This window comes from Callorhinus ursinus, unplaced genomic scaffold (genome assembly GCF_003265705.2).
Source record: "Callorhinus ursinus isolate GAN/ISIS: 27379988/994484 unplaced genomic scaffold, GSC_fseal_2.0 scaffold1, whole genome shotgun sequence".
Lineage (NCBI taxonomy): Eukaryota > Metazoa > Chordata > Mammalia > Carnivora > Otariidae > Callorhinus > Callorhinus ursinus.
Window position 1 is genome coordinate 120060946 of NW_027397063.1, and position 26910 is coordinate 120087855.

Consider the following 26910-nt stretch of genomic DNA (forward strand, 5'->3'; position numbering starts at 1 on the left):
ATGTGCTATGGTGAGCACTATGAATTGTACAAGACTGATGAATCACGGATCTGTACTTCTGGAAACAAATAATGCAATATATTTTAAGAAAAAAAAGAAGAAGAAGATAGCAGGAGGGGAAGAATGAAGGGGTGTAAGTCGGAGGGGGAGACGAACCATTAGAGACGATGGACTCTAAGAAACAAACTGAGGGTTCTAGAGGGGAGGGTGGTGGGGGGATGGGTTAGTCTGGTGATGGGTATTAAAGAGGGCACGTTCTGCGTGGAGCACTGGGTGTTATGCACAAACAATGAATCATGCAACACTACATCAAAAACTAACAATGTAATGTATGGTGATTAACATAACAATAAAAAATTATTTAAAAAAATAAAATATAAAGCTATAAAAAAAAAAAAGAGGAGCCATCTTCTTTTAAGCTCCTTCCTGTGAGAGTCATGGTTCTGCAGGGTAAATTCTTGATTAACTTGGGTTAATTCTCAGGGGCATTCTTGAACAACTTAGTTTGAGGTGGCCAAAAAGGAAACTTGCAAGAACAAATAGGAGAGCCCCTCCAAGGCCCTTCTAGGGGAAGCGCTATGTTAGTAGGCCAGGGTTTGAAGTGAGACTGATGTAAATCCCATCTCCACCAGTTGCCACCCATAAGACCTGAGCCTCATCTTGCACCTCTAAAAGGGAGTTAGGGGAGAGTTAAATGGGATTGTAGATGTAAAGCAAATAACCTATAATAACATTTATCCCAACATACATGCAGAATACTTAGACCTGGTTCATCAGCACCCCCTTCCCGCCCAACGGGCATAAAAGCCCCGAGTACCTGTGGGTTCTGATGCAGCTTCCTAGAGCCCTTGTCTGGCTGCACCAATCCTCCCCTACCGGTTCGCCTTAGCCTAAGATGGAAATGAGGAGACTTTTCATGGAGTATCACTATAATTCTTCAGATAACTTGAAATCTAACTCATGTGAAGTTTCATTTGTTATGTCCTGCTTGACTGAAGAAATTGAGGTTAATAGAAATTATTGAAAATGACAAAGGAATCATCGCAGCTAATTTTGGATCTTTTCTTTCCAACTGTAAGGTAAATCCCTATGCTACTTGTTCATACAGTGATATTAGAGGAAGATTTGGGGGAAAGGCAATTTCAGTTTTGATCAGTTTGGGAGGGACTTGGGGTGCTTTGTCTTAAAATGCTAGATCCACTTTGCGACAAGCTAGAATTCTTGTTTATCAAGCACTATCCACATGGAGAGCTAATGAGAAGAGAAGCTAAGAGAGGGAAAAAAGACAACCATCATCATGATGGAAAGATTAGGCCTTTAAAAAAAACAACAGAGTTGGAGATGTCTTGATTTCAGATTCAATTTGATTCTTCTTTCTTCCTCTCCTCTCCTCCCACCTTCCCTTCCTATCTTCCTTCCTTCCTTCCTCTTTTTTGTTCCTTCCTCTTATGAAAAGAGTTTTAGAGGATCCTTAGCCAGTACAGGATTCCTTTCTTCCCAGCCCTTATGTGGTTGCTCAGCCCCTACTGGAACTTCCCCAGTACTGAGAAACTCCTGGTCTCAGTTATCTGTTGCTGAGGAACAAATTACCCCCAAAACTTCCTAGCTGAAAACAACAATCATTATTTACTCACAGTTCCCTGGGTTGGCAATTTAGGCCGAGTTCACCTGGGGCAGCTCCTCTCTGTTCTACATGATGCCAACTGAACTCACTCATGCATTTGTGCCTCAGCAACTGGGATGGCCGGGACATTTCTCCCTGTACTCTTTTATTCTCCAGGAGATCAGAGATCAGCTTTTTTACATGACGGTAAAAACTCCCCAGCAGCAGGAAGAAGGCAAGCCCCAATGCACAGGCACTTTTTAGTCCTCTGCTCATATCACTTTTGCTAATGTCCCATTGGCCAAAACAAGTCACATGACTAAGCTCATCATCATTGTGGAGGGACCTGCACAAATGGATGAACACTGAGAGGAATGGAGCAATGGGGGTCAAAGCTGTATCAGTCTACCCCACTCACATCTGCCTCAGAAACTGCTTTATTTTCAGATACTCCTAATTGTCAGAGAGAAAGTGAAAATTTGTCTCCTGAGTGGAAATTCAAGGATCTGGCTCCCACAGAATGGTGGGCAGGAGCATTCAGTGGCTCTTGGATGTTTGACTTGTAGTTGGTTTTGTCACATGAAGTCTTCTGTGGGCTGAAAATGTTGATATCTCTTCCCCTAGACATTCCCTTAGTTCCCAGCTACTTCCTCAGTTCCAAGCCACTCCGGCAGCTCTCATACTATCCCCTTTGGAGATCTATTGTGTCACCGTTGTGTTACGTATCACTTCATTTTTTAGTTCTCAGTGAGGGTCTATGCAAACTCATAATTATTCCCACTAACTTCCTGTAGCCAGCATTCAATGTCTCTCAGTGTTCTGACATTTTAAGCCATTTCCTAGGCACTAAGACTCAACACTTGTGTTAGGAACGTGTCTACAGACATCTTCTCTCTGTTGCTTGATTTGACCCTATTAATAGAAAGCATTCATAAGTGCCAGGCACTGTTTTAAATGTATTACATGGATTAATTACTAAAGCTTCACAATAATCCTGAGATAGATACAGTTATCACCTCCATTTTACAGAGGAGATATCCAAGGCATAGAGGAATCAAGTAATTTGCTAAGGGTTGCATGGCTGGAAATTGGTGGGATCAGGATTCAAACCAGGCAATCAGATAGCACTCAACCGTTCCTCTGAACTGCATTATCACACAGAGACCGTCTGTAAGCCCTCAGATCCATTTGCTGCAGCACCTGGGGGCTTAGTCTTACTGAATCACTCCCCTTCTTCCTGAGCAGGCTCTCTTGTTGCAGGTGCAGTGGGAGTGCATCAACCCCAAGTACAAAGCCAAGAAGAAGAATTATAAGAACTCAGGCATTGTGATTTTGAATCAGTGCAAGGTATGTATGTAGTCCCTCTCTTTCAAGGAGTGTGAAGCTAGGGCTGTCTGGGAGGAAGAGCTCAGGTTGTATGGTCAGTGAGAGAGAATGTCAAGGAAGTGTGGTGTGTTTTAGAATAAAAATCAGAAAGTCAATGTATGAGTGGATGTGCAATGAGAAATGTAAGCATGGGGGGTCTTGGAGCTGTGGTGGCCCGATGCCACCATCCCTTCCACAAAGACAGTCATACCCCCAAAGATGGGGAGTCCTGGTCACATGTCAGGCTCTCTTTGTCCAGAAGAGCATCAGAGGGAGATCCCCCCAAAGGGTAAGCCAACATTTCCAGAGCCCCCATTGTATGCTTGTCATGGTGTTCAGTGCTTTCTATGTGGCACTTCACCCATACTGAATGGTACCATGAACACAAAGCAGTGGTGAAAGATCACAAGGGCCTAGAAATTCCTCCCAGAAGGGCTCTAACCTCACAGAAAATCCTACATGCTAATAATCAAATCTCTTAAGTCACATCTGAGAATAACTCTGGCACTGGTTGAGTATATACTATGTGAGAGTAATGATGATGAATTCTGTTTAGCTTGTATCCTAACCCTGAGACTTCAGTTGTCAACTGAGATCATGTAACTAGTCACATATGTGGTAAGTTTAAGAGCTGAGATTTTAACCTATGCCTGTTTGACTCCAACATACAAGACTTAAATGCCATCTAGTTTCTCTCTGTGTTTGTCAGGTTCCTTCTCCCAGATTGGCCTCTCCATGGCTGCCAGGCGCTGCGGGCACACATCCTCTCATAGCAAGAGCGAGAGGAAAGAAAAGACGGATATGCCCACCTCTTGAACCAGTCAGTGGGACTAGGGGATAGTGTATTGGGATTGGCCATCTGGAATCATTGTATTAATTGTGTCTTTTATTTTCTACAGTTTTTGATGCTTTAACATCTTGGAGCCTTGTGGACCCACGTAGGGTCTGCGCCTCCCAGGGTTAGCTAAATTTCTGGAGATAGCAAACAGCTTGCTTGTGAGCCTACCTTTGATATGCAGACCAACCAATCCAGAGCCCATACCCCCAACCACCTCCTTTATGGAGCTCTCACATATGGAGCCAATATTCCTGTGGTCCTATATGACCCCGGGTCCAGGCTTCAGATAATTAGAGACCATCCCTATAGCCCAGAGCCACAAAAATTATTCAGACTCTCCAATACTAAAACAATTTAACTGCTTACCCTGCCCCACTCATTCCTTACCACAAACACACACACATACACACACACAGACACACACACACACATACACACAATAAAGATTTCCGCCCACACTTTCCTTTCAATCTTTCTGCCTTCTGACTGACCCTGGTGCTTCCCCATGTGGCCCCTGAGTGGTATGACATGCTTCCTATCCTCTGAGGAGTTGTGAGTAATAAACTCTTCTTCTAGGGATGCTTGGGTGGCTCAGTTTGTTAAGGATCTGCCTTCGGCCCAGGACGTGATCCCAGGGTCCTGGGATTGAGTCCTTCATCGGGCTCCTTGCTCCACAGGGAGCCTGTTTCTCCCTCTGCCTGCTGCTTTCCCTGCTTGTGCTCTCTCTCTCTCTCTTTCTTTCTCTCTCTCTCTCTGACAAATAAAATCTTTAAAAATAAAAGTCCATATTTAAAAAAAAATAAACTCTTCTTCCAAAGGCAGTTATCTCTGGTCATCTTACCTAACAATCAAATCCCAGGCACATTCAAAGCATCCTTGTGCCTAGGGAAGCAGGAAAAAACTATCTAGATGAACCACTTCAGTGGTTGTCTATCTCCTTTAGGTGACTGTGCGTAAGTCTGTTTTGATCCTCCATGAATTGATCTTATAGTTTAGTGCTCAGGGGCCATGTTACTTCAACTCATTCCCAAGTTCTTATTTCCTTGATATACAGACAATAGTAGGGTGTCCCAACCTTCAAGCAAAGCATTGCATAAGGAAGCCAGGAGCATGGGGCACCTGGGCGGCTCAGTCAGTTAAACATCTGCCTTCAGCTCAGGTCATGATCCTGGGGTCCTGGGATGGACCCCCACATCGGGCTCCCTGCCCAGTGGAAGTCTGCTTCTCCTTCTCCCTATGACCCTCCCTGCCTGCTCGTGCTCTTGCTCTCACTTGCACACTCTCTCTCTCTCTCAAATGAATAAATTAAAAAATCTAAAAAAAAAAAACAAAAAGGAAGCCAGGAGCAGGCACTGTTCAGGGGGCCAAGTAAACATCAGCCCTGAGAAAAGTCTGCCAAGAGATGTGTGCCACCTGGAGGTGGTACCTAGAGACACCAACATGGGATTTTGTGGGTTGGTCTCTGAGAAGCTGCCCTGAGCATCAGATGGAATCTGAGGATTGAGGGTCAAAATCACAGTTACTCCCTGCCCAGGTACAGGGGCCAGTCTGCAAGCTCCACAACTGCAGGGATTGTGTCTGGTTTTCTCATCACTGTATCCCTAGCATCTAGTGCATAGTGGGGGCTCAGTAAATCCTTGTTCAATAAATAAGTGAATGACTGTCACCCAGAGTCAAGCAGCAGAATCATAAGGAAGCAGAAATGAAGACCAGAGATCGGTAAGGCACACGAGAACACAGGTGATCATGGTTGGGCAGAAAGCAGGGGCCGTACTGAATTCCGGAACAGAGGTCCAAAGGATGGACTACACGGTCCAGACTGCCGTCATTAGAGTCCCACCTCCACCATCAACTGGGTAGGTGATCTTAGCCTCAACTGCCTCCTCCACAAAATGGCACAATAATAATGATAGCACCACTTTTATAGGGTGGTTCTAAGAATTAAATGAAATTATGGATATTAAGCCCCTGGCTTAAAGTTAGTGCTCATAAGTGTTAGTCATTGTTCATGGCATGGCAGGAATCTAATGAATGGGAAACTGTCAGTAAAGGCCTTCTCAGGACATTTCAATCCTGAAGCCACCAAACTAGATTATTTGCGGTATTAAGAATGTTACCAGGACTGGGACTTAGACACGGGGAGCAAAACTGAAGCCAAGTGTAGTCTCTCACCGGAGGCTTCCATAACCCAAAAGAGGGGTACAGGGCATAGGTAGTTGCAGCCCTCACAGGGCCATCTGAATTGAGCATTGCTTTTTCTTGCCTGCAACATAACAAAATCAGCTGACCCCTCTTTTTCTCACAGATCTCTTTCTGCTCTTTCTTCTAGGTTAGCAGCCTAACCCCAAAGATTAAGCTTCCACTCCATAAGGAAATAGATTGTGCTGTTCCTAAAACGGTTTCCTCTCCTCCTCCTCCCATGCAGATCCACAAGATGCATTCTTTCTTGGACTACATCATGGGTGGCTGCCAAATCCAGTTTACAGTAAGTTGTTTCCATATTTGTTCATATTCAGGGATGCGGGATGGTGTGGGGAATGGTGCTGGGTTGGGAGAATGAGTAGACAAAAGTTTATTAAAACCCTGGGTCAGCTTTGTTCAGATCTCATTGCTGGAATATTGTATGGTATCATGTTTTTAAAGTAACTTCATACTTCTGTTTTCTCCAGTGAGTATGGTTGTCAGGAATTCATATCGGGAAATTCATGCCACTCATCCTCAGGTGGTTTGGGAACCCTCCTAATGCTTCCCATTCTTTCAGTAACTACACATGGCATGGGGCAGTGGGCATATTGCCAGATCTGATCACCTGGTGAGTTGGATGGCAAGGAAGTAAACCATGCTGGTAAGTCCCACTGAGCCAAGGCAGATGCAGCCCAAGCACAAGCACCAATGCCCAATGGTTAGTATCAAGAGGAAGCCATCCAAATGGTTCATCAATGAAGAGGTGAATTCCAAAATATTGGAGAACTAGTCTTTCAGAGTTGAGAAATAGAGTACTAGACTCAGTGGGTGGATCAGGGATCATCTCCTACATGTAACCTGCGAGCTCATGGGATTTATACACTCTAAATATGTATTTGGGTGGGTAGGCCGGGTCTTTTTAAGATGCCTGGTAGACCAAGCTTATGAGTGCATCTGCCCTGGAATAACTTATGTAATATTCGAAACCCTCCTAGGTTTGGGCAGATGTGACCTCCAGAAAGAGCATCCCCAGATGGCCAGAGATAGATCTGCTAAAAACCTATGTGAAAGCCACATGGCAAACAAGAGAAACACAATCTGAATAGCTTTTGTTCCACATCTTGTAGACGTATGCTCATGAAGTTCAGCCCTGTTTAGCTCCCTCGACTAGTTCAGTCATATGAGGAAAACAAGGCAGATGGTTTAATTGTTTTGTCCAGGTTTAAGCCCAAGAGAGTAGACAGGACCAATGTATTTCTGGGACAGGGATGGTGGTACTCAAAGGACTAAAAGGGGGAGTTCCAAGGGGGTGAGGTAAGGGGTTGTGTGATAGGCTGACCTCTCCTTAACTAGAGGCTTGTCCTCTACTCTAATCTCAGATGTGTCTACCTTTGTCCTCCCTAAACTTTGGGCATTGTTCACCTACCCCTGAATGGTTATGAGTTAATTATAGAATTTGGTCATTTCTTTAAAGTCTAAGGCTCTCTGAAGGTATATCCAGCCAGCCCTCCTACGTGCATTGCATGCCGGCGCACACAGGGAGTAGCAGACATGTCCATGGTGAGCGCGCACACCTAACACTTAGCTGTCCTGTGAGCTTGCTGTCATGCTGAATGTACACAAATGGGAGTAGAGAAGCCAGCAATGTCATAAAGGAGAGCTACTGGAGATAGTGTCCCACAATCTTAGGCAAAGGAGCCATTCCCGAAACTATTTATAGGTTTTCAAGGGAAAGCTCTATTGATTTGGGTTTGCTTTAGAGTCTATAGATTCCATGCTCTTGAACAACCCTTTATTCAACCTTCAGGGGTTTGCTCTGCCCTTGGAGTTATACTGCAAAGAACCAGCCCCCATGAACACCAGAAGTTTAACCCCACAGGGTCCCTAGCTCCACACCCTGGGTCCACTGGGCCTGCCTGACACAGAAGGATGACCCTCCCCTCCTTTGTCACTCCTGCTGATCCTCCCCAGCTGGGAGGCACCACCTTAATGGCTCTCACCACCACCTCCCCAGTTCCAGCTCCTCCTCCCTTACCTATTGACTTGGTCCCCTTCAGACTTTTTGAATTGTCCTTTTATTAAGCTCTCCTGGATCATCCCTTTTGAGGGGACCATTTGTTTCCTGTCAAGACTCTGACTGGTACACTTTACAAGCAGGGGCTCAGAGAAAGCTTTTACACTTTCCATAGATACCTACTGCTTCTGACTCAACCTTAAGAATGTCAAAAGTGGAGCATCTTTCCCTTCAGGTGCCAGGCTGATGTATATTAGGTACTTTTATTGAATTATAATGGATTGAACACTCAACCTTAAAGGAGAGGTAAGGTTTAGGAAAAAACAAGAAATGAGATGAATAAATAGGATACTAGGATTTTCCTTTAAAAGCATCCCTACAGGGGCGCCTGGGTGGCTCAGTCAGTTAAGTGTCCAACTCTTGATTTCAACTCAGGTCATGATCTCAGGGTTGTGATTGAGCCTTGCATCAGGCTCTGTGCTGGGCATGGAGCCTGCTTAAGATCCTCTCTCTCCCTCTCCCTCTGCCCCTCCCTGCCTCCACCTCTCTTAAGAAAAAAAAAAAGCATCCCTATGAACTTAAATGTTTATGCATCTGTATATTCTAATGATAAATACCGAAAACATATTTGCGTTAATATGCATAAAGAGGGTATCTTCAGAGGAGTGTTGGAGAAGTTGTTTGGATTAAGAATTTGAAGGGCTTTTAATTTTGAAGTAATGTGGTGGATAAGGGAATGGTCAGAGGAATCTTGAGCAGGACACTGAAGCAATTGGGCCCATGCTTTAGGGAACTAAACTGGGAGTGTTTGGTGGAAGGCATCGAAGGTGGTGAGGGGGCTCTGGAAGATGAAGCAAGAAGAGATTAACAGTCCTGGTGACAAGTAACAAGAGGCTAAGCTAGCAGGGCAGCAGTAGGAAGGAACGCTGTGGCAAGAGAGTCCAATAAGCCTTGGCCCGTAATCCAGTAAGGAGATGGAAGGCAGGGAATAATGAGGAGCCCAGAGGACTCAGATCTTCTGTGCCTGACTGGCAAAGCGTGGGGTGGTCCTATTCATGGCAACATGGAAATCCAGAGGAGCTGCCAACAAGATGATTTGCTTTTGGACCTGACGGAACATACTTTCAGGCCTCCCAGTAGAGATGGCACTTAGAAATATGGCCCTAGGTTTCAGGAGAGAGGTAGAAGTTGCACACAAATGGGTCTGGGTGAGATGGCCAGAGAGAAGGATATAGAGAGAAAAGATGTCTCAGGAAATTGTAGAAGATCTCCATTGGGCAGCGAGGGGAAGAGGGGCAACCACCAGGGGAAGAAATGCCAGAGGAAAAGGTCCAGGACGAGGCAGTACTTCAAATGACCAGGAAGAAAATTTTATAAGATCAAGGGCAATAATCCCATATGCAAGAGAGAAGTCAGAAGGTGAAGACTAAAACACTGGGTCACGTGATAAAGAGGCACATATCATCTTTTGAAAGAGCAGTTTCAACAGCGTGAGACAGGGAGACCCAGGAGTTAGGGTGTAGACAGAAGGTAAGGAAGTGAACACAGTGGGTATAACTACTCATTCAAGAAGGCTGGCAGTGAAGAGGAAGCAAGAGGGGGAAAAGAGGTAGCAACTTGAGGATTAAAAGAGGGGAGGTTTCAGGCTAGAATCTGACCTTAGGCTTATGCAGAGGAGAAGCCCCAGTGGCGGGAAAGAGATTAAGATGCTAAAAAGAGCCCTAGTCAGTGATTCTTTCTTGGTCAGCGGCCCCACTTGAGAATCTGATACACAATCTATATCCTCTCACTGCAAAATGCACACACCTGATTCTGCCTGCGGTTTCGGGAGGTCAAGAGCGCCCCTGAGGACGTTCTGTCTCCTCATGGGAAATCCTCAGCTCATAAGAACTTGAGGGCAATTGTCACATGGCAGTCTTGGAGGAGGTGGGAGGGGATGAGTGGACGAGAAACAGACTAGAGAGGGGGAGATGGAGTTCACTGTGTTTGGCACATGGCACAGCAGCCAAAAATAAAATTTGATACTAGAATTTCACACACAAAACCCAAAATTATAGACAGCCTAGGAGAGACAGACACCATAAGGGATTTGGAAAGAAAATGGTAGAAGAGTTCACTGTTTCCTTTGAAAGTTACTGCTTTTCCAGGTGCATAAAAATATACTTTATAAAGCAGATTTTTCAGAGACAAGCTGTAAGCAACCTAAACGTCCAACAATAAGATAATGGCTATGTAAATTACAGTACCTCATTTAGGTGGATTATGATAAAGCCATTTTAAATGATAATTATAATGATTGATGATAACATGGGGACATGTTTATGACATAATGTTAAGTGAAAAAGAAAAAGAATGTAAAGCAGAGCTACCCTATGATTATAACCAGGTAAAACGTTTATGTCTTAAGACCATAAGAGAGAGAGAGGAGAGAGAGAGAGAAAATCTAGAAAGGGAAAAGAAAACATGACTTGTTAGGCTAGTGAAATCCTTGAGGAAGAATTGACCTCAGGGGCATCCTCGACCTCCCAAAATTGTGTGCCGAATAAAGTGTGTGCATTTTCTGATAAGAGGATATAAATCTTATATCTGATTTTCAAGTGGTCCAGGTGACCCCCAAAAAGGTTTTTTTTTTTTTTTCATATTTTCAGATGGCCATTTTTCGTATTGGTAATTTTCTAACATTAAGGATGGTATTGCTTTCCTTTATCTCTGATTTTATAGTCTACATTTTGGTAATACAATATGATATAATAAGCTGAATGTGGCTCCTCCCAGATTAACCTTCCTGCCTAAAGAAAACGATCACCTATGACAAATTCTCTCAGGAAATCTTCCCAACCCTAACATGTTCAGGGCATCCTATGTCCACACTGTGTCCCAGTTTAAGTTTTAAATCTCTACATTATATCCCAGACTAAACACTGGCGGACTCTGGTGTAGACCTCTGAGAAATGAGGAGGAGCCCTGGGTTGAAGAGGGGAGGGCTTTGCAGTTTGTGGGAAATTAACCAGACAACCTTGGGGTCTCTCCCATCTAGTCTAGGTTCCTATTTCTTTGTCCCCAGTGGAGTTTTGAGGAAATAGAAAAGCACAAGAGTTTAACCTGTCATTTAAGAAATGGTCCAGACTGAACAGTATCTCCACCTACAAGGCTTATTATATGGGTCCAAATTGTATACAAATATAAAAAACAAACAAACAAAAAACAAAGAAAACTGCGCCCCAGCAGATGATACGACAAAGGTTGACTGCAGGGTGATTACAGAGAGATTGGGCCACTAACCAGAGGTTGGTTCACAGTAACTTGCCTTAGAAAATATCCGGGAGGTTTCAAATGGCTTTTTTGTCACAGGCAGACAAGGGGATCTGAAGAGTGGGCTCGTTTCACGTAAGAAGCTAAACATGTCCAAAGATAGATGCTTATCGTTGGCTTCCAGCCTTTTCCGGGAAGCAGCTCTGCACCGGTGGCTTGGTGGCAATGGAGGGAGCATTTCGCATTCTTACCCTACAAGGTTTTGCAAAGCTGTTCCACAGCTCTACTTAATGAGGAGCGAGCCCTCCTGGGCAGAAGGGGAGAGCCACGGGCTCCGCCTGTTCCTGGGCTGCCTGCTGAGAAGATTGGAGCACGTACCGGAACCACAGGCTTTCGTAAATGCTTCCTATCGGCAAATGAAAACGTGGCCGCCCTGTGAGCTCACCAGCATTCAGAAAGCCAGGCATCAGTGGCCACCTCCACAAACTGGCATTTTTCAGTCATTTTCTTGCTTTTATTTCTCAATTTAATCCCGTCTTTCACTGCCTCCCTGTTGCTTTTTAAAATAAACCTAACCTTTCACTCTGTTCTCTTTCCACTAATGCTAACTTAAAGAGCACAGAGAATTCTTGGTAGAAGGCCACCTCCTGAAGATATTTTATCCCCAGCTTCATCAGGGAGACTTGAGAAACCATCACTTGCCGGGAAAAAGATCTTTCAGCTTCATGTCCTTAAGACCGTCCATGGCTGTCTAGTCAATGATAAAATATTTTTGTTCTGAGCAGTGGAAACTACAGAAAGGGGTAGGTGGTAAGGATCATTGCTTTACTTCCTTTTTCACCGGGTTATTTGTAAGTTCATACCCTTCCCCAAAGTTCTATCAGAATCTCTGGAGCTAGAATGGCCTCTGTGGTTGTCACAGACACTGGGGCTATCCCCGTGGGAAAAGTGGAAGCCCACCCCACCCCACCCCCGCTGCCCCCAGACGTCTGCCTGCAGAGAAAAAGTAAAATTTCCATCAGGCCCGTTCATATGTCTACACAGCACCACCAAGAGCAGGCAGCCCAACACCGAGCTCCTAACGGTGATCTTCAGATGCTTCTACTATCCTCAAGGTGTCATCTCTTCCATTTCCAAAGAAACGTAGCCACTCCTTTTCCCTAACTGCCATCCATCAGTCACCAAATCCTCTTCATTTTCTACCTTAAATCTCTTCGGTCACAATCCCCTTCTCACTATCACCTCTGCCCCACACTAGTTTGTTAAGCGTAAGGGAATTATTCCAAGCCTGAGGATGAAGAGTTGATAGGAAATGAAATGACCAACAAGGCCAGAATGAGGATGAAGCAAGAGAGGCACCTAGGGTCCAAGATTTAAAAGGAGGCACTCACTCTCAAGATCATGCAAGTGTAGGGTCAGCTGGGAATGAATGCCTTCTTGACTGTATGCCCTCATCTCTCTTGCCTTGCCTTCCCCTAGTCCCAACCCAATGATATGTTGCTCTATTTTAAAATATATTGTTGCCAAAATCTGTGTGTGTTCATCTAGACATTATACACACTTCTCCCCATAACACAACATATTCATTCAGGTGATACACCCAGGCTTGGATGCTGTCACTTGGTGCCTGCATACTTGGAGGATCATGCCCATGCCTGGGGAGGATAAGAGGAACATTTAGGTTTCTTGAGTTGTCTTTTTTTTTTTTTTTTTTTTATGGAGGTTTTCCCTTCTGGCCTATTACCTGGTTTCATCCTCTGGTTTTATATTAAGACACCAGCATGTTTTTGTCACCATGGAATACCCTTGACACTCAGGTAATCAGCACATGGGACAATTTTCAACTGCAGCATCAAGAAGCACAGGCAGAGGATTGTGGCAATCCATGATGAAGAGCATCTTAAACAGAACTGATGTGAGCCATCGGTACTAGCTATTAATAACAACATCTCGACACCTGCCAGTGATTTGCATTTTAGATAAATTGGAGCAGAATCAAGGTTATCTCCATAACAACATTCTCACATTCTCTAGACTTCTCTAGAGTCCTAAAATGCTTTCTTCAGTAGGAAAGAGGTGGCTTTACATCTGGTCTTCCCAGCACTGTTTTTACCTTCTAAAGGCCATGTACACGTGTGGGAGGTGCTCATACCCCTTAAGTGTGTCTTGTCAGGACCAAAAGGCTGAGAATGGTGACTCTGCATGCTTGAGCTTCGTAAACCAGGAGGACCCTAGCTGTACGGTTTCTTCAGACACTGTCTCTCAAGCACCTCCTAAGGGTTCTCCTTAGAGAAGTTTTCCAGAAATAATCTGCATGTATTTGGACCTCTGTCTGTTTGAGGCCCCATGGGTGGGTCCTGGAGTGCTTCACATCTCCTTCTTATTCACAAAATACATGGAGGCCCCTGACACATGACCTTTTCATCACAGTCCTTGATTAAAAGGACCTTCACCTATTGTCTTCCTCTTTTTTCCAGTGGCTTGACTTTTACCTTGTGGCTGGAATCTATCTCAGAAGATGCTGGATTTTGCTGGTCCTCTTAGATCACCTCCAGTCATCCTCAGTAACACATTCTCCCTATTACACTCAGACACAGACACACACACACACACACACACGCACACTTTAATTGCTCTTTTCCTACCTTTTACAACTGTTCTGATTACAAATAGCTGTACATTCAAAGCCATTCATCTCTCCTAAATTACTCTAGTTGCCACTAGCTAGTCTCCCTACTTCCAGGCTAAATCACCTCCGTTCTTTACAGGAATAAACGTAGCCATGTGACATCTTGGCATGTTAGCCACAGCCATATATGTTCTCTTGGGTGTATAATGGCATAATGGAGGAGCAGTCTTCAGAGGCATATAGACTTGGGTTTTAACCCAGCTCCATCCCCAGCAAACTTCATCACCTTTGGACACCAGAATCTTCATCAATAAAAAGGAATAGCAATCTCTGCACCCTAGAGTTTTTTTAATGAAAATGAAATAACACAATACTTGGAAAGCAGATCGTACAGTGTCTGACACAGAGTAGGGTTTTAACAAAGGTTACTCCTCTCTTCGTCCCTTTGTTATCTGGGCAAGGGCATCTCAGGGTTAGGGAAGTACTGTGTGATGTTTCTCCACATGACCTTTCCTTTTGAAACACCGTTAGTACTAGCATTTTATCAGCTGGTACTCCCTTTGTTGAAAACATCAGGGTATTCTGAAAATAGATTTTGAATCCTGCTTAAATTTCTTTTCAACACAGTCCTGGGGAGGGGTGAGGAAGAAAAGGGGACACAAAATCAGTGATGAAAAAGATAACTTCACGAAAGAAAAAAGAAAGGTTGTAAGTGAGCTGTTAGCCTATCACTTTTCCTCTTCTAGTCACTTGGATTCAATTGCAGCATCACAATATAAGGTATGGGGGCTATTCTTGCCTATCCGCCTTACTCTTACAGGCTGATCTTTCAGGAGCAGAAACAAAACACATAGCACCTTTTCTCTGTCCTTCCAGAAGTAACATTCCCCCTAAATAAATCTAATAGGACATTCCAATTATGTATCATAATGGAATTTTGTCAAATAGTATACAAATAACATTTCCCACCCACAAGATCATAAGAGAAAATAAAGCCTTTCTGTCATTAGTAAGTAAGCCCATGAGTAGATTCTGGCAGGCCCTGAAGAAAAAGAGAAGATATAACATGAACATTTCTTTCTTTTCCTACAACTTCTTTTATTTTAACTTTTATTTAAATGGTAATCCTGTTGGAAATCAGAAGAAATGTTCCTTCCCATTTTAGCACTCTCCAGGCTTGAGTCTTTAGTTTTTGTTTGTTGTTGTTAAGAGTGTTAAGTGAGTCAACTCTTATTTAGATAATGATGCCAGGGGCCAAAAAAAATTTAAGAAGTTCAAGGATAATATCTACTCGGTGACAAGACAGAGGTTTCTCTTCTCTACCTCCCAGTCGTGATGCCATAGCACTCAGCCTTCTCTGTTATAGGCAGGACTTCTCACATGAGTGGAAACCAAGAGCTGAATGCCTCACTCAAAGCTGCTGCTTGCAGAAAATTTATTATAACCACTTCAACACACCTCTGCAACTCACCACACACAAAAATATGACTATGGCTTTTGGAGATAGACCACATCTTTTTTTTTTTTTAAGATTTTATTTATTTATTTGACAGAGAGAGAGAGCACAAGTAAGCAGAACGGCAGGCAGAGGGAGAGGGAGAAGCAGGCTCTCTGCTGAGCAAGGAGCCCCACAGAATTTAGTTTTGAGGGATTTTACATCTGCCTCTGAGATGGAATTGTCCTGCCTGGAGAGCAGAGAAGGCTTTTCTTAGTGAATTAGGAACTGGGGAGCAGATATTCCACCCGTCCTCATGCTGCTTGGTGATGTGGATCAGCAGTGGCTGGCCTTTCTGACTGACATGTCCATCTCAAGTTCTGTTTCGGCACTGGGAGAGAGGACAATTGAAGACTATGGAAATGGCCTCAACCACATTAATAACTTTCCTTTTTGGCAGGGTATGTGATGTGCTGCTTTTTTCCATCTTGAGCCATGTCTTCTGTGTGGCTGATCATAGTTCCTATGAGATGCATTCACTTTAATCTACCCATTCTCCTATTTTCTCTTCCAGGTAGCTATAGATTTCACAGCCTCAAACGGGGACCCCAGGAACAGCTGTTCCCTGCACTACATCCACCCTTACCAACCCAACGAGTACCTGAAAGCCTTGGTGGCTGTGGGGGAGATCTGCCAAGACTATGACAGGTACAGGACTTCCGGTTGGCTCAGGCCTTCTCTCTCTGTGGATTCTGATGGTCCCTAGCTGATCCTTGGCAGAAAAATGGAAATTAAGTCCAGCAGCTACCCATACTGAGGCTCATGAAGGAACAGGATAAAAGCTTGCCCAAACATTTTATCCTCTCCACACCTAGAGAAGCTGAGTTCAAACACACACACACACACACACACACACACACACACACACACACACAATCCTTTCTCGGCTTTCTTTTCTTATTTGTCTTGCATTTTGTGAAGTTTCAGAACGTGTCTTGCTACTCAAAGTTTGGTCCATGGACTAGCAGCATAGCACCACCCAGGAATTTAGAATCTTGAGCCCCTCTCCAGACCTAGTGAATTAAAATCTGCATGTTAACAAGATTCCTAGATGATTTGTGTGCACTTTGGAGTTTGAGAAACACCAGTTTATTGGACCTTATTGCATCTAATCCTCACATTCCGCCTTATGGAGTAGGCACTATTTAACAGGAGAGGAAAACTGTGCAGGGAGGTTAAGCAATCTGTGCACTCACTCAGCCCAAGGCAGGATTTGAATGCAGATCTAATTCATTCCACCGCTAAAGCTCATAATCATGGTGTTTCACTGACTTCAGGGTTATTGGTAACATTAGCAGAGGGTATGAGTCTGCTCACGTGCATGTGTGTGTGTCCGTGGAAGTGTGTGTGTGTGTTTGTGTGTGTTTGTATGTGTGTATATAGAAAACATGATTTGGGGATCAGATCGATATTACATTTATTTTTTCTTGATGGTAAATATTGACCTTTCCCACCAAGAGAATTGTGATTTATGTAAATTACATTAAACTGAATTTAATTTGCCTTTTCAGTATTTCCAGGTTGAGGTGAAGTTGTTCACATGTTCAAGAAGGTTCTTTGAGGTAGAACCGATGTAACTATAAATATGGGTAAATCTCAGTTGAGTCCTTAGTGTAATTGTCAAACAAGGCTAGTTAGTAATAAGAAGCAACAAATTAACTAATCCTTTGAATCAGGAAAATAAAGTGATTCTGTCCCCCAGTTTCAGAGAAATTGTATAGGACAGCATGATTTCTGTTCTTCCTAGTCTCATAATTAGTGGTAGTTCCATTAAAAATCAGTTGCCCCAGGCAGTATAGGGAATGAGACAATCTAGTGACCACAATGTGCAGAGAAACCAACAGGACAGGTGATAAGAAGGGTGTCATCAGTGTCCTCCCTGCTGGTGATTTTCTGGATTCGGCTTGGTCATTGCCAGTAACTCAACTGGGTGTAAGGGCAGCTGGGGACTGAATGAACAGGTCCAGTAAAATGAAACAACTTTAAACACTCTTTAAACACTCAGGCCCTTGCTGACACTTGCCCTCTTGTACATTTTAGAACAGAGGGCAATAGCATTTTAAATTACCTTGTCCAAGTGATACTTCTTACACTTAACCTTGAGATATTGACTACGAAGACAACTTGAATTTCAGCTCTGACTTCTTTTGGCCCAAATACATGGAGTATTCCTATAGAGGGTATATATCATATGGAGAGTTCCACCAAGGAAAGAAAAAACTGACAAATTGCATCTCCACTGCCAGAAACTTCTTCAGCCATCCCCAGGACAGCAAAACAGTCATCTCTCCTTTCTAATAGGCACACAAATGATTTGTTGTACTAGTGTATACATAAGAAGCAAGAAAGAAGGGGGAGGTGGATATCTACAGGATTCTTAGTAACTTAAATCCTGACATGCTCATCGAAGAAATAAAGTAGGTAAAGCACTCGGTACAATACAATAAATAGATGCTTAACAATAATGTTGACTCTCTTCAGGGGAGAAGGCAGTGTTCTAATGCATTCCAGCGAGAAGATTGGTGGGTTGACCAGAAACTAAGCTGCCAATGCCCGGAGTCTTGGCTGTGGTTCTGCAGCAGATTTATGGGATGATCTGGAACAAGCTGCTGAACTATCCCTGTTTTCTGGTGACCTCATACGCAAGATGAAGATACTACAACCCCAGTAACCCATACATCTTTTAGAGCTATTATCCCCTTAAAACATAAAAGCCATGCAAAGGCAAAGCCCAGAGAGTGTTTTGTATTCATGCAAAAATACAGATTCAATATAAAACTAAGATCTGACACCTTAGGAGTTACATGAAGAATTATTGTAAATGATTCTTTTTAAAATTTTAATAGGATAATCCCGAAGTTATCGGCCCAACTGTCCAGGAAAATCAGGCTTCTGCAGCCCAGTGGAGCTTTATGTATACGTATACATATACGTATATGCATAAAGAAGGCAGCTCCTCATTAAAAGGGCAAATACCTAAGGAGGAAAAGGCCTGAAAAGCCCAGGCGCTCTTTTGAAAGACTCCCTGGAAGAATGTGTAATGCAAGCTGCTCACTTGAGAACTGACAAGGTTCCGCAGTTTCTCCTTTGCGTGGGTGGATAGACAATAGACAGGCAGAGTCAGGAAATTTCAAGTTGGGGCTTTGGAATTAATTTATTCTCACATCAAAGTCACTGAGGTTGATGTTCAAAAGAAACACTTGAATAAAAACTGACAGAAGGCGACGTACCCCCTCCTGCAGCGACAGAGAGGTTTTTAATCCCCATGAGCCTTAGAAATTGCTCCCAGCCTCTGACAGCCTGGGGTTTTTCTTTCTGCCTTGTACAGTCATTGCTGAGGGGTCAGTACGAGGTGATCAGTGAAGTAGAACAGCTTGCAAGGGCCATAAAGCCCTTCTCAGGGTGGCCTTGAAGGGGAAGCTTTTCCACAGATATCTAGGCCTAAGCCCAGAAGACAGTCCTGACAGGACTGCCCGCTCTGTCTCCCTGTTTCCGTGCCTTGGAGAGAGAGAACACTGCCCATACTCTCCCCTTGGACCCCCCAAGCATGCACACATCTATGCATGCGTGCATGCGCGCGTGCGCGCGCACGCGCGCGCGCGCACACACACACACACACACACACACACACACACAAGCTCATACATTCCCTGTCGGTTGTAGCACTTGCCCAACTCCTGTTCAGGCTGCTCAAGACCAAGGTGACATCCATTCCTTGGGCCCAGCAGAGATGTGGGTCTCTGACCACCTGCCGTGTCCTCCAACAAAAGGCCGGTCTCTCTGCTAATCAAGAGACTATAGATACTGAATCTATTGCTTGGAAGCATAGACTGCCATTTCATGGATGTGGCCACCCCACATCTGAGGCAGGAGTCCTCCTGCATGGTGGTGCTAGGAGGCAAAGTTAGGGCTGATGCCCCATCTGACAGGTATTGGGTTTAGAATCAGAAGATAGGTTTGTATCACAGTGCCATTCCTTCCACTCTACAAACACCAGTCGGTGGCTCTCAGCCTTGGCTGAGCACTGGAATCATTCAGGAAGTCTTAAAATATGCTGATGCCTGGGCCCCACCCCAGAGCCTGATTTAGTCTGGTATACATCCTGAGGAATCAGGATTTTTCATGGGCATTTTTCTAATGGGCATCCCAAGTTGAGATCCAGAGTTAAATCAGTTAGATGGGTCAGATGCAACTACGCAGCACCTGTTGGCTTCCGGGTGCCTCACATGGTGCCATAAAGACAGAGACAAATTAAGAGAGTGTAATTTCCCCCAGCTGCTTCACAGTCTCAGGGAGAAAAAGCCATATAAATAAACCACAGCCCGGCATAATCAGGGCAGCTTGCCCTGTGTAAGGACGGGGACTGCATCAAGAGAAGGAGTAACTTTCCTACATGAGTTTCCAAGGTAGTGAAGGAAGGCCTTCTGAGGATGGCAAATTATGGGATGTTCAGAATTCTGCTAATTCCATCCTTTGTTGTTTTTAGAACATGGATGGACTTATCTTTATTATTCTGAGTCTTTAGACCAGACCAGCCTCCTACAAAGGGCAGAGTCAATAGGGGTGATGGAAAGAGCATGGGGTCCTAGTGACAGGTAGACCCTGGGTTCAGACCCCAGCTCTGCTGCCTCTGTTCTGAGGTTTCCTTCCATTCCATGGGCCTTGATGTCCTTGATTTCAAATGGAAGATTTATCAAACTTTCCTTGCAGAGTAGTTGTAAGGATTAGATATAAAGTGGCTAGCTAGCGCATGTTCTGCCTGTCACACTCAGTAAATGATGGAGGCTATTATCTTTGATACTCTTAATTAGTTTTAAAAATAAACTGAACACAAAAGGAAAAAGGGATTACAGTGTCAGATCTAAAGGACATTTTGGACCAATAACTTTTAATTTTTAGTTTGGGCATATACTCCTAAAAAGAATTTTATAAAAATGTGTAATCTCACCCATTTTTACATTGATATCTAATGTTTTCCATCATGAGTTTAAACAATGACAAAGACCAAAAATCCTGGTGTATTGTAAATATGGACATTTAAAACTAAACTCTTACATAACTCCTGTCAATACATTTAGTAGGATCTAAATACCATAGCTCTGTGATACTCACCATCACCCATTTAAAAAATGCGTGAACAAGTTCTTTAGCTGGAGTTGAGAATTTTAATTATTTCTTCGTTTTCATGAAACTGTATTTCCAGTCCCCTCCCCCAAAGAATTTCATCCTAATGTCTCTTTAAGGTTTTGGTTCAAAATCCTTTTATTGATTTCTACAATAAAAATAGGAATATAAATTTTAAAATTTCTAATTTCTAAAATTTTGTGTTGAAAAGACTCAAAAGATTTTTAAAAATCTTCTGTTTGAGTCTTTATTACAATCATTAATGCATAATTGATCAAAAGAACATAAATATAATTATTGCATATAAAAAATAAAAACTTTTAGTTTTTTTCCCAAGTAGTTTACATATCTATAGATGAATGCTACCTGGTACTAGAATAGAAGAGTCTAGCATCAATTCTAATCCGATTTTTTGTTTTTATCAATATAAATACTGAGAAAACTTGTTCTTATAAATAAGTATATGGTAATGAAAAGAGTTTGACTAGCAGTATTACTTATTTCTTTCTGTTTGAGGTTATATATCAAAAAAAATCACATAATCGTTTATCACCAAAATGTATTTTTAATGATCTACCAGCTGATATCAGCACTTCCTACAATTTTTAAAAGCAAAAATTAGCAACTATCTGACTTGCAATAGGATTTGTTTCCTAGGTCCCTTATTTTCTACCGCAGAGTTTTTACACTCTGGAACAATTCACCATTGTGGTTAAGATTCAGAGTGTGTAAGGAGAAGGAGAACTGTGAAAGGGAAGGTGTGAATGGAGAGCAGGTCTTTCTATTACAGGTGTTCCCTGAAGATCAATTTCAACAGAGAATACATATGAAAGTAGAGAAACTGAATACTGATTTCCTTTAAAAAGAAAAAAAAAAAGGCCATGCTCCCTTACTCCAGAAAGGCTTTGTATTTCCATGTACCCCAGTGTTAAGACCACTGTCTAAAAGAACAGTCTTAATTAAATGTCTAGGTGTTCCAAAATGCTGTTTTGCTCTGAGTCAGTCAGCCTCTGTTTCCTTATGGATGAGGTAATTTGTCTTTATTTTTATTACTGTCTTTCTTCATCCCAAAGTCTTCCTTAACAGGAGGGTAAAAATGGTGCTTGAAAATGAATCTTCTGTCTGGACATCATTGACCAAGGTCATTCCCTAACAAGTTCAGGAACGCATGCTCATTACCACTGAAGACTATGGGCTCTTTTATTGTATTTTATACTGTTTTATTCCAACAGTAAGGATAAAAGATTGCCTTTATCAATGTGGTAATATTGAATTTTCCAAGTTGGCAAGTTCCACTGATCATTTTCCCAGTAGTTGCAGAGTGGCCCCTTTTCTCAGTGCTGAGTGGATTCAATCTCAAGTTCTTTGATGTGCTGGTGTACAAATGCTTGCTTGTGTGCTCAACCTGCCTTCTCTTGCCTCTTGCATAACACTCCGCTCTGCCTAGTTTTATTTTTAATCAGGAAGCATGGACGTTTAAATCTATTGTGCTTAGGCTTGAAAATTTTTCTTTGGTATGTTCGTTGGTTAGAGACTTTGTGGTGGCTAACTTCAGAGAGTGGATGCGCTCCTGGGTCATTAATTATTCCTCTTGTAGGTGAGGCATTTCCCCTACCTCCCTGCTCTTGAAATTCAGTTACATAACAGTGCATCATGCTCAGCAAACTTCAAATCCCCCGGGGTAGCTTAGAAGGTATAAAAAGAATATCATCAAGGCTGGAACATTGGTTTGGTGATTAGAAATGGTTGGAATATTAGATCTCACCCTTTCTAAACTCATCAAATAAAAAAGTAAAAGGTATGGAGCCTCCTAGGTTTCTGTTTTGACTTCTGAGCCATCTCCAGGTTGGAAGAACCAGGACCCATTCTCCACCCTGGAAAATTTTCTTCCAGACTTACCCTGAAAGCACCTGTGAACTCTCTCTCACAGATTCCTTTTCATACCTGCTCACGCTTGTCTCGGTTAAGGAAGAATTACTGAGGCAATGTAATTCTGTATTTCCAAGGACCAGAAGTATTTTTTTCTTAGAGCTGTGGCTAATCCTTCATAAGACATTGTGTTTTTCTATTTACCAGTATTAATACCTTTTCTACTACATGCCAGGTGCAAATGCACCACAAAGCCTGTATCTCCCCAATAGTGAGGGAAAGGGAGAGCTGGTAGTTTTCTAGAGAATTTGACTAATTCCAAAAATGCTGGCTTCCTTGTATCTCCCAACCCCTACCCCAAATTTGCTCAACTTGGCTGTATTTTGGTGAAGTGTTATCAAAGCTGTCATTGGCTACTAATGACCTCTACGTCTGTTGGATGGTGATGGCTTTGGTACTTTAGTACTTCGACTTCCCTGTCAGCCTTGAGAGGTCCCCTTTGGTTGACAGAGCCATTCAGGGACAGTGAGCCCAAATCTGAATTTCCTTTTTTCCTTGACTAACTCTGCAAAGAACTGAGACATGTAGGAATTGTTCCAAGAACAAATCTCAGTTGTATTTTTAATGGGAGAGAACGTAAAAGGCAGATGGCATGAGAAGGATATGCCTCTGCCAAGAGGCATATCAACATTCAATCGATATTCAGTTCAATATTCCAGAGCCCCACTGCAACAAAGTTTTCCTAAAGAGAGTCTTACTTGTCTGGTCAGGGGGCCCCGTTACTGGAAGTTCCAGAAGGAAATTACATTTAATGCCAAATAAAATCATTGAATTATAATGGGACAACAGAAAAGGCATGGGCTTTAGAATCACACAGTCCTCCCTGGTAAACACCTTCAGCCATTTTCTTAGCCTTTCTGAGACTTAGTTTATATATCTATAAGCAGGAATAATAAGTAGGTGGAACTTCAAGGGTTGCGTGAGAATTAAATAAAAATGTGCATTGCCTAACATCATGCCCGGCACATTGTACGTGCCAATTAAAGTTAATTCTTCTCCCCATCATCTCACCTATAGTACAGTAAAGTTGGAGTTAATACAACATACATAAATGAATAAATTAAGAGAGAAATTTCAATATGCATAAGAGAAACCAAGCCATGATTCAATTCATGAGTTGTCTAGTCATTAAATATTTATTGTGCCCATACTCTATGGCAAATACGCTGAAAAGAGGGTCAAGGGGCAATTTGGGACAGAGAGGCAGTGGAGATGGAAAGATATTAATGCAGAAAAAAAAACAAAACCAGTATCCCTTTGCATTCAGGAAATAAGAAAAGACATATAAACAGTTTATATTGTTTGTATGAGTTAAAATAATGGATGCAATGAGTCCTGTAGATGGAACCAAGCGCTGACAGTTAGCCAGCCTTCCAAGCTTCCCATTGATTTTTAATATCTCTTTGGATTTAGACTCATCTGGATTTGAATCCTGGCTCTAACTAGCAGCCTGATCTTGGATAAGTCACTTTACCTCCCAAGATATTTCCCCACCTGGGAAATGGGAATAATGGTCTCTCCCTACAAAGATTTTAAAAGATAATATATATGAAAAACCCTAATAGTCAACCATTGGAGTTACATAATTCATGACCACTTTTCAAAGACAGAAAACTGGGGTAGGGGAAGTGAGGCAATCCTGGGCCATTTTATTCCTTAGTATCAAATCTAGCAGAAAGTTATGGGAAGAAATTGCAGACTAATGACTATAAAGCACTTTGGGGATTCCTTCTTGATTTTAATTACCCATGCTACTGCTATCCCCTGTTACCACAGATAATCAAGAAGCATGAGTCAGCATTTTGACATAGTAACATGTCCTAGTGAGGTAATGCAGGTTCATGTTTTTCTTCCTCATTAGATGAACAATTGAAGCAACTTCTTTTTTTTTTTCCAGTGACAAAATGTTCCCAGCCTTTGGGTTTGGTGCCAGGATACCCCCAGAGTACACGGTGAGTGAGTAGAGAACCTTTGCTGTAGCCAAAGGATGACTTGGGTTTCCCTCATAGGAGTTCACTCTTTTGGCCCTTGATAAAATTATGTAAGTAGAGCCCCAAAACTCAGAAATGGTCTTCAGAACCAGTGGGATTAGCTCACTGGAGCCTATCTTTTGATGAAATTCAATCTCCTGTATTCTGGATGGGTCTTCTCAGACCCAAATGAGGGGTACCATTGTTGAGCTTCTTAATAGATACGGTCAGAGACTGAGAAAACACTCAGGAAGTTGATCTCCACTGGCTCAGAACCTATCTATCCAGGTATCCCCCAGAGAAAGGTCCTACTGACAATGCCAATGGTGGAAGTTCATGACAGGGATATCTGCAGACTCCTCATTCCAAGTCTCTGAGCCCCAGGCCTATGTGGGGAGAGACACAGTGAAGTCCTGAAGGAGAATCACTCTGGCTTCGAGTATTGGGAAACTGAAAGGTTTCTGTGAAAACACTGGAGTCCTATTTGATACTGATTTCTCATGAACAAGGAAGGCAAAGACTGTTAAGAGAGATTTGCACTGCAGTGGAGCTGAGGCATTGTGCTGTGGTATACCAGATGCTTCTGTGGGACACTTTCCACAGAGAACTCTGCTCCCACAGGTAGAAGGGCCTTGGAGAGACAGCAAGGTCCCTACCCCAGCCTCACCAATTCCTCTGAGGTACAAGCTAAGTGGAAGCAATACTGCTCAGTCATCAGTTTCTCTTTTACTGATTGAGTAAAATGCAGGAGAAAAATGCTGACGTTTGCTCCCACACCAGAGCTGTCAGACTGAGGGCTTTCGCCTCCTGTGTCCTTTTTGAAAAAGGGGAATCCATATCCCTGTTACTGCTGGAGTGAGCAGTGGATAGAGTGGCATGTCTCTCTGACCTGTCCTCTTTCTTGTTCGCCTTATGTCCCACACTGCCTTCCCTGCCCGGCATGGCTACAGAATTTTAGAAGCATTTGTTGGAAATTGAGCACATGGGGAGGAAGAACACAGAACAGGAGCTGCTGACTGGTGGCCTGTAGACATTATTCAGGCCACAAGTGTATTATATCTGACACACATTTTTTTTAAGAATTATACAATTTCATATACAATGTCACACTTCTTGCTTCTCCAGAAAAACTAAAAGACCTGGCAACACTAAGATTAAAAGATTAGACATGCAAGAATTAGCCAGAACTGAGGAGATGCAGTCCCCTTTAGATGGGGTATCAATTCCAGAATGTGGGCAAATGGGTGCCAACCTTCTTCCCAGAGCTGCTGAGCTTTGAGAATGAAATGCACCTCAAAAACCACCAGTCCATGGGGCGCCTGAGTGGCTCAGTCAGTTAAGCATCTACCTCTTGATTTCAGCTCGGGTCATGATGTCAGAGTCATGAGATCGAGCCCTGTGTAGGGCTCCGCACTCAGCAGGGAGTCTGCTTGAGATTCTCTCTCTCCCTCTCCCTCTGCCCCCACCCTCCCCATCTCTCTCTCTCTCTCCCTCTCTCTCTCTCTCTCAAATAAATAAATAAATCTTTAAAAAAAAACAGAAGCATAAAAACAACCACCAGTCCAACTACCCAAAGATGCTTGAGCATTCTCCACCCCATCCCCACCAGGTAATCTTCTGGTCTCAGCTTGGCCCAACAGGGCTAAGATCAGAGGTGTGCAGTACACTTGTTTCATGCCCTCCTTATCTCATCTGTGACATCTGCCTGGCCCCCCTCCTGGAGTAACTCATCCTTCTTGCTGTTTTCTGAAGTCCTCATGCTGACCTGATCTCTTGGCTCCATGCTGCCTGTCAGCTAACTTATTCTTCCTGCTGTCTTAACAGGCATCCCTCCCATATCCTCATTGCTGTTCTTGAAAAGTCATGCAAATGCCCCTTTTCCATGTCTAATTTCCCCTTTGCCCTGACAGGCACTGATGGTCTCAGCCTGTCAGATGCCCCCAGAGGGTTTATCACAATTGACTTCTTTAGGATAAGATCTCAGAGTTTGCCTTGAAACTGAGCCACAAGCACCTCTGTCTTAGTTTGCACTCTCTCGGGAATAGACCTTGAGACAAGGATTTGGATGCAAGTTATTTATTTGAGAGGTGGAGGAAACCTCAACAGAGGGTGGGGACACGGGGAAGTCAACATAGGGTATGCTAACAAGCCAGTTACCACTGTGGGCACTGGAACTTAATTCTGCTGGGGGCCTCAGGGAGATAGTGTAGAGCATGCACAGACCCCAAGAGATAAGACAGCTGGGGTATTGATACACCATATCCTGTCATCCAGTGAGTGATTAAGGGCTGCTCCCCAGGGACATGAGTTTCCCAACACTTACAGCTAGGCAGGCAAAGCAGGCTCTGGAGGCCTGAGAAAGTCTTAAAGTCAATAAAGCAAGTAAGATGGTTGGAAGTCAGCTGACTTGCCTGGAAGTGCTCAGGGCAAGGAAATGTGGGGTAGGGCACCAACACTAAGAAAAGAGGGGTCTTTTAACACAATGACCTATCTTCTAACCCCCAAAA

At 43.2% G+C, this 26910-nt stretch overlaps 1 protein-coding gene across 7 annotated transcripts in view; it reads left to right on the forward strand.

Annotated features, from left to right (window-relative positions):
- CPNE4 (copine 4) overlaps window positions 1-26910 on the forward strand; it is a 516611-nt gene that overhangs the window by 475223 nt on the left and 14478 nt on the right. For all 7 annotated transcript variants that reach the window (XM_073900035.1, XM_073900038.1, XM_073900041.1 and 4 more), the window contains 4 exons: window positions 2864-2950; window positions 6232-6291; window positions 15895-16028; window positions 24331-24385. In XM_073900035.1, coding sequence (XP_073756136.1) covers window positions 2864-2950; window positions 6232-6291; window positions 15895-16028; window positions 24331-24385 — 336 coding nt within the window. The remainder of the gene's footprint in view (window positions 1-2863; window positions 2951-6231; window positions 6292-15894; window positions 16029-24330; window positions 24386-26910) is intronic.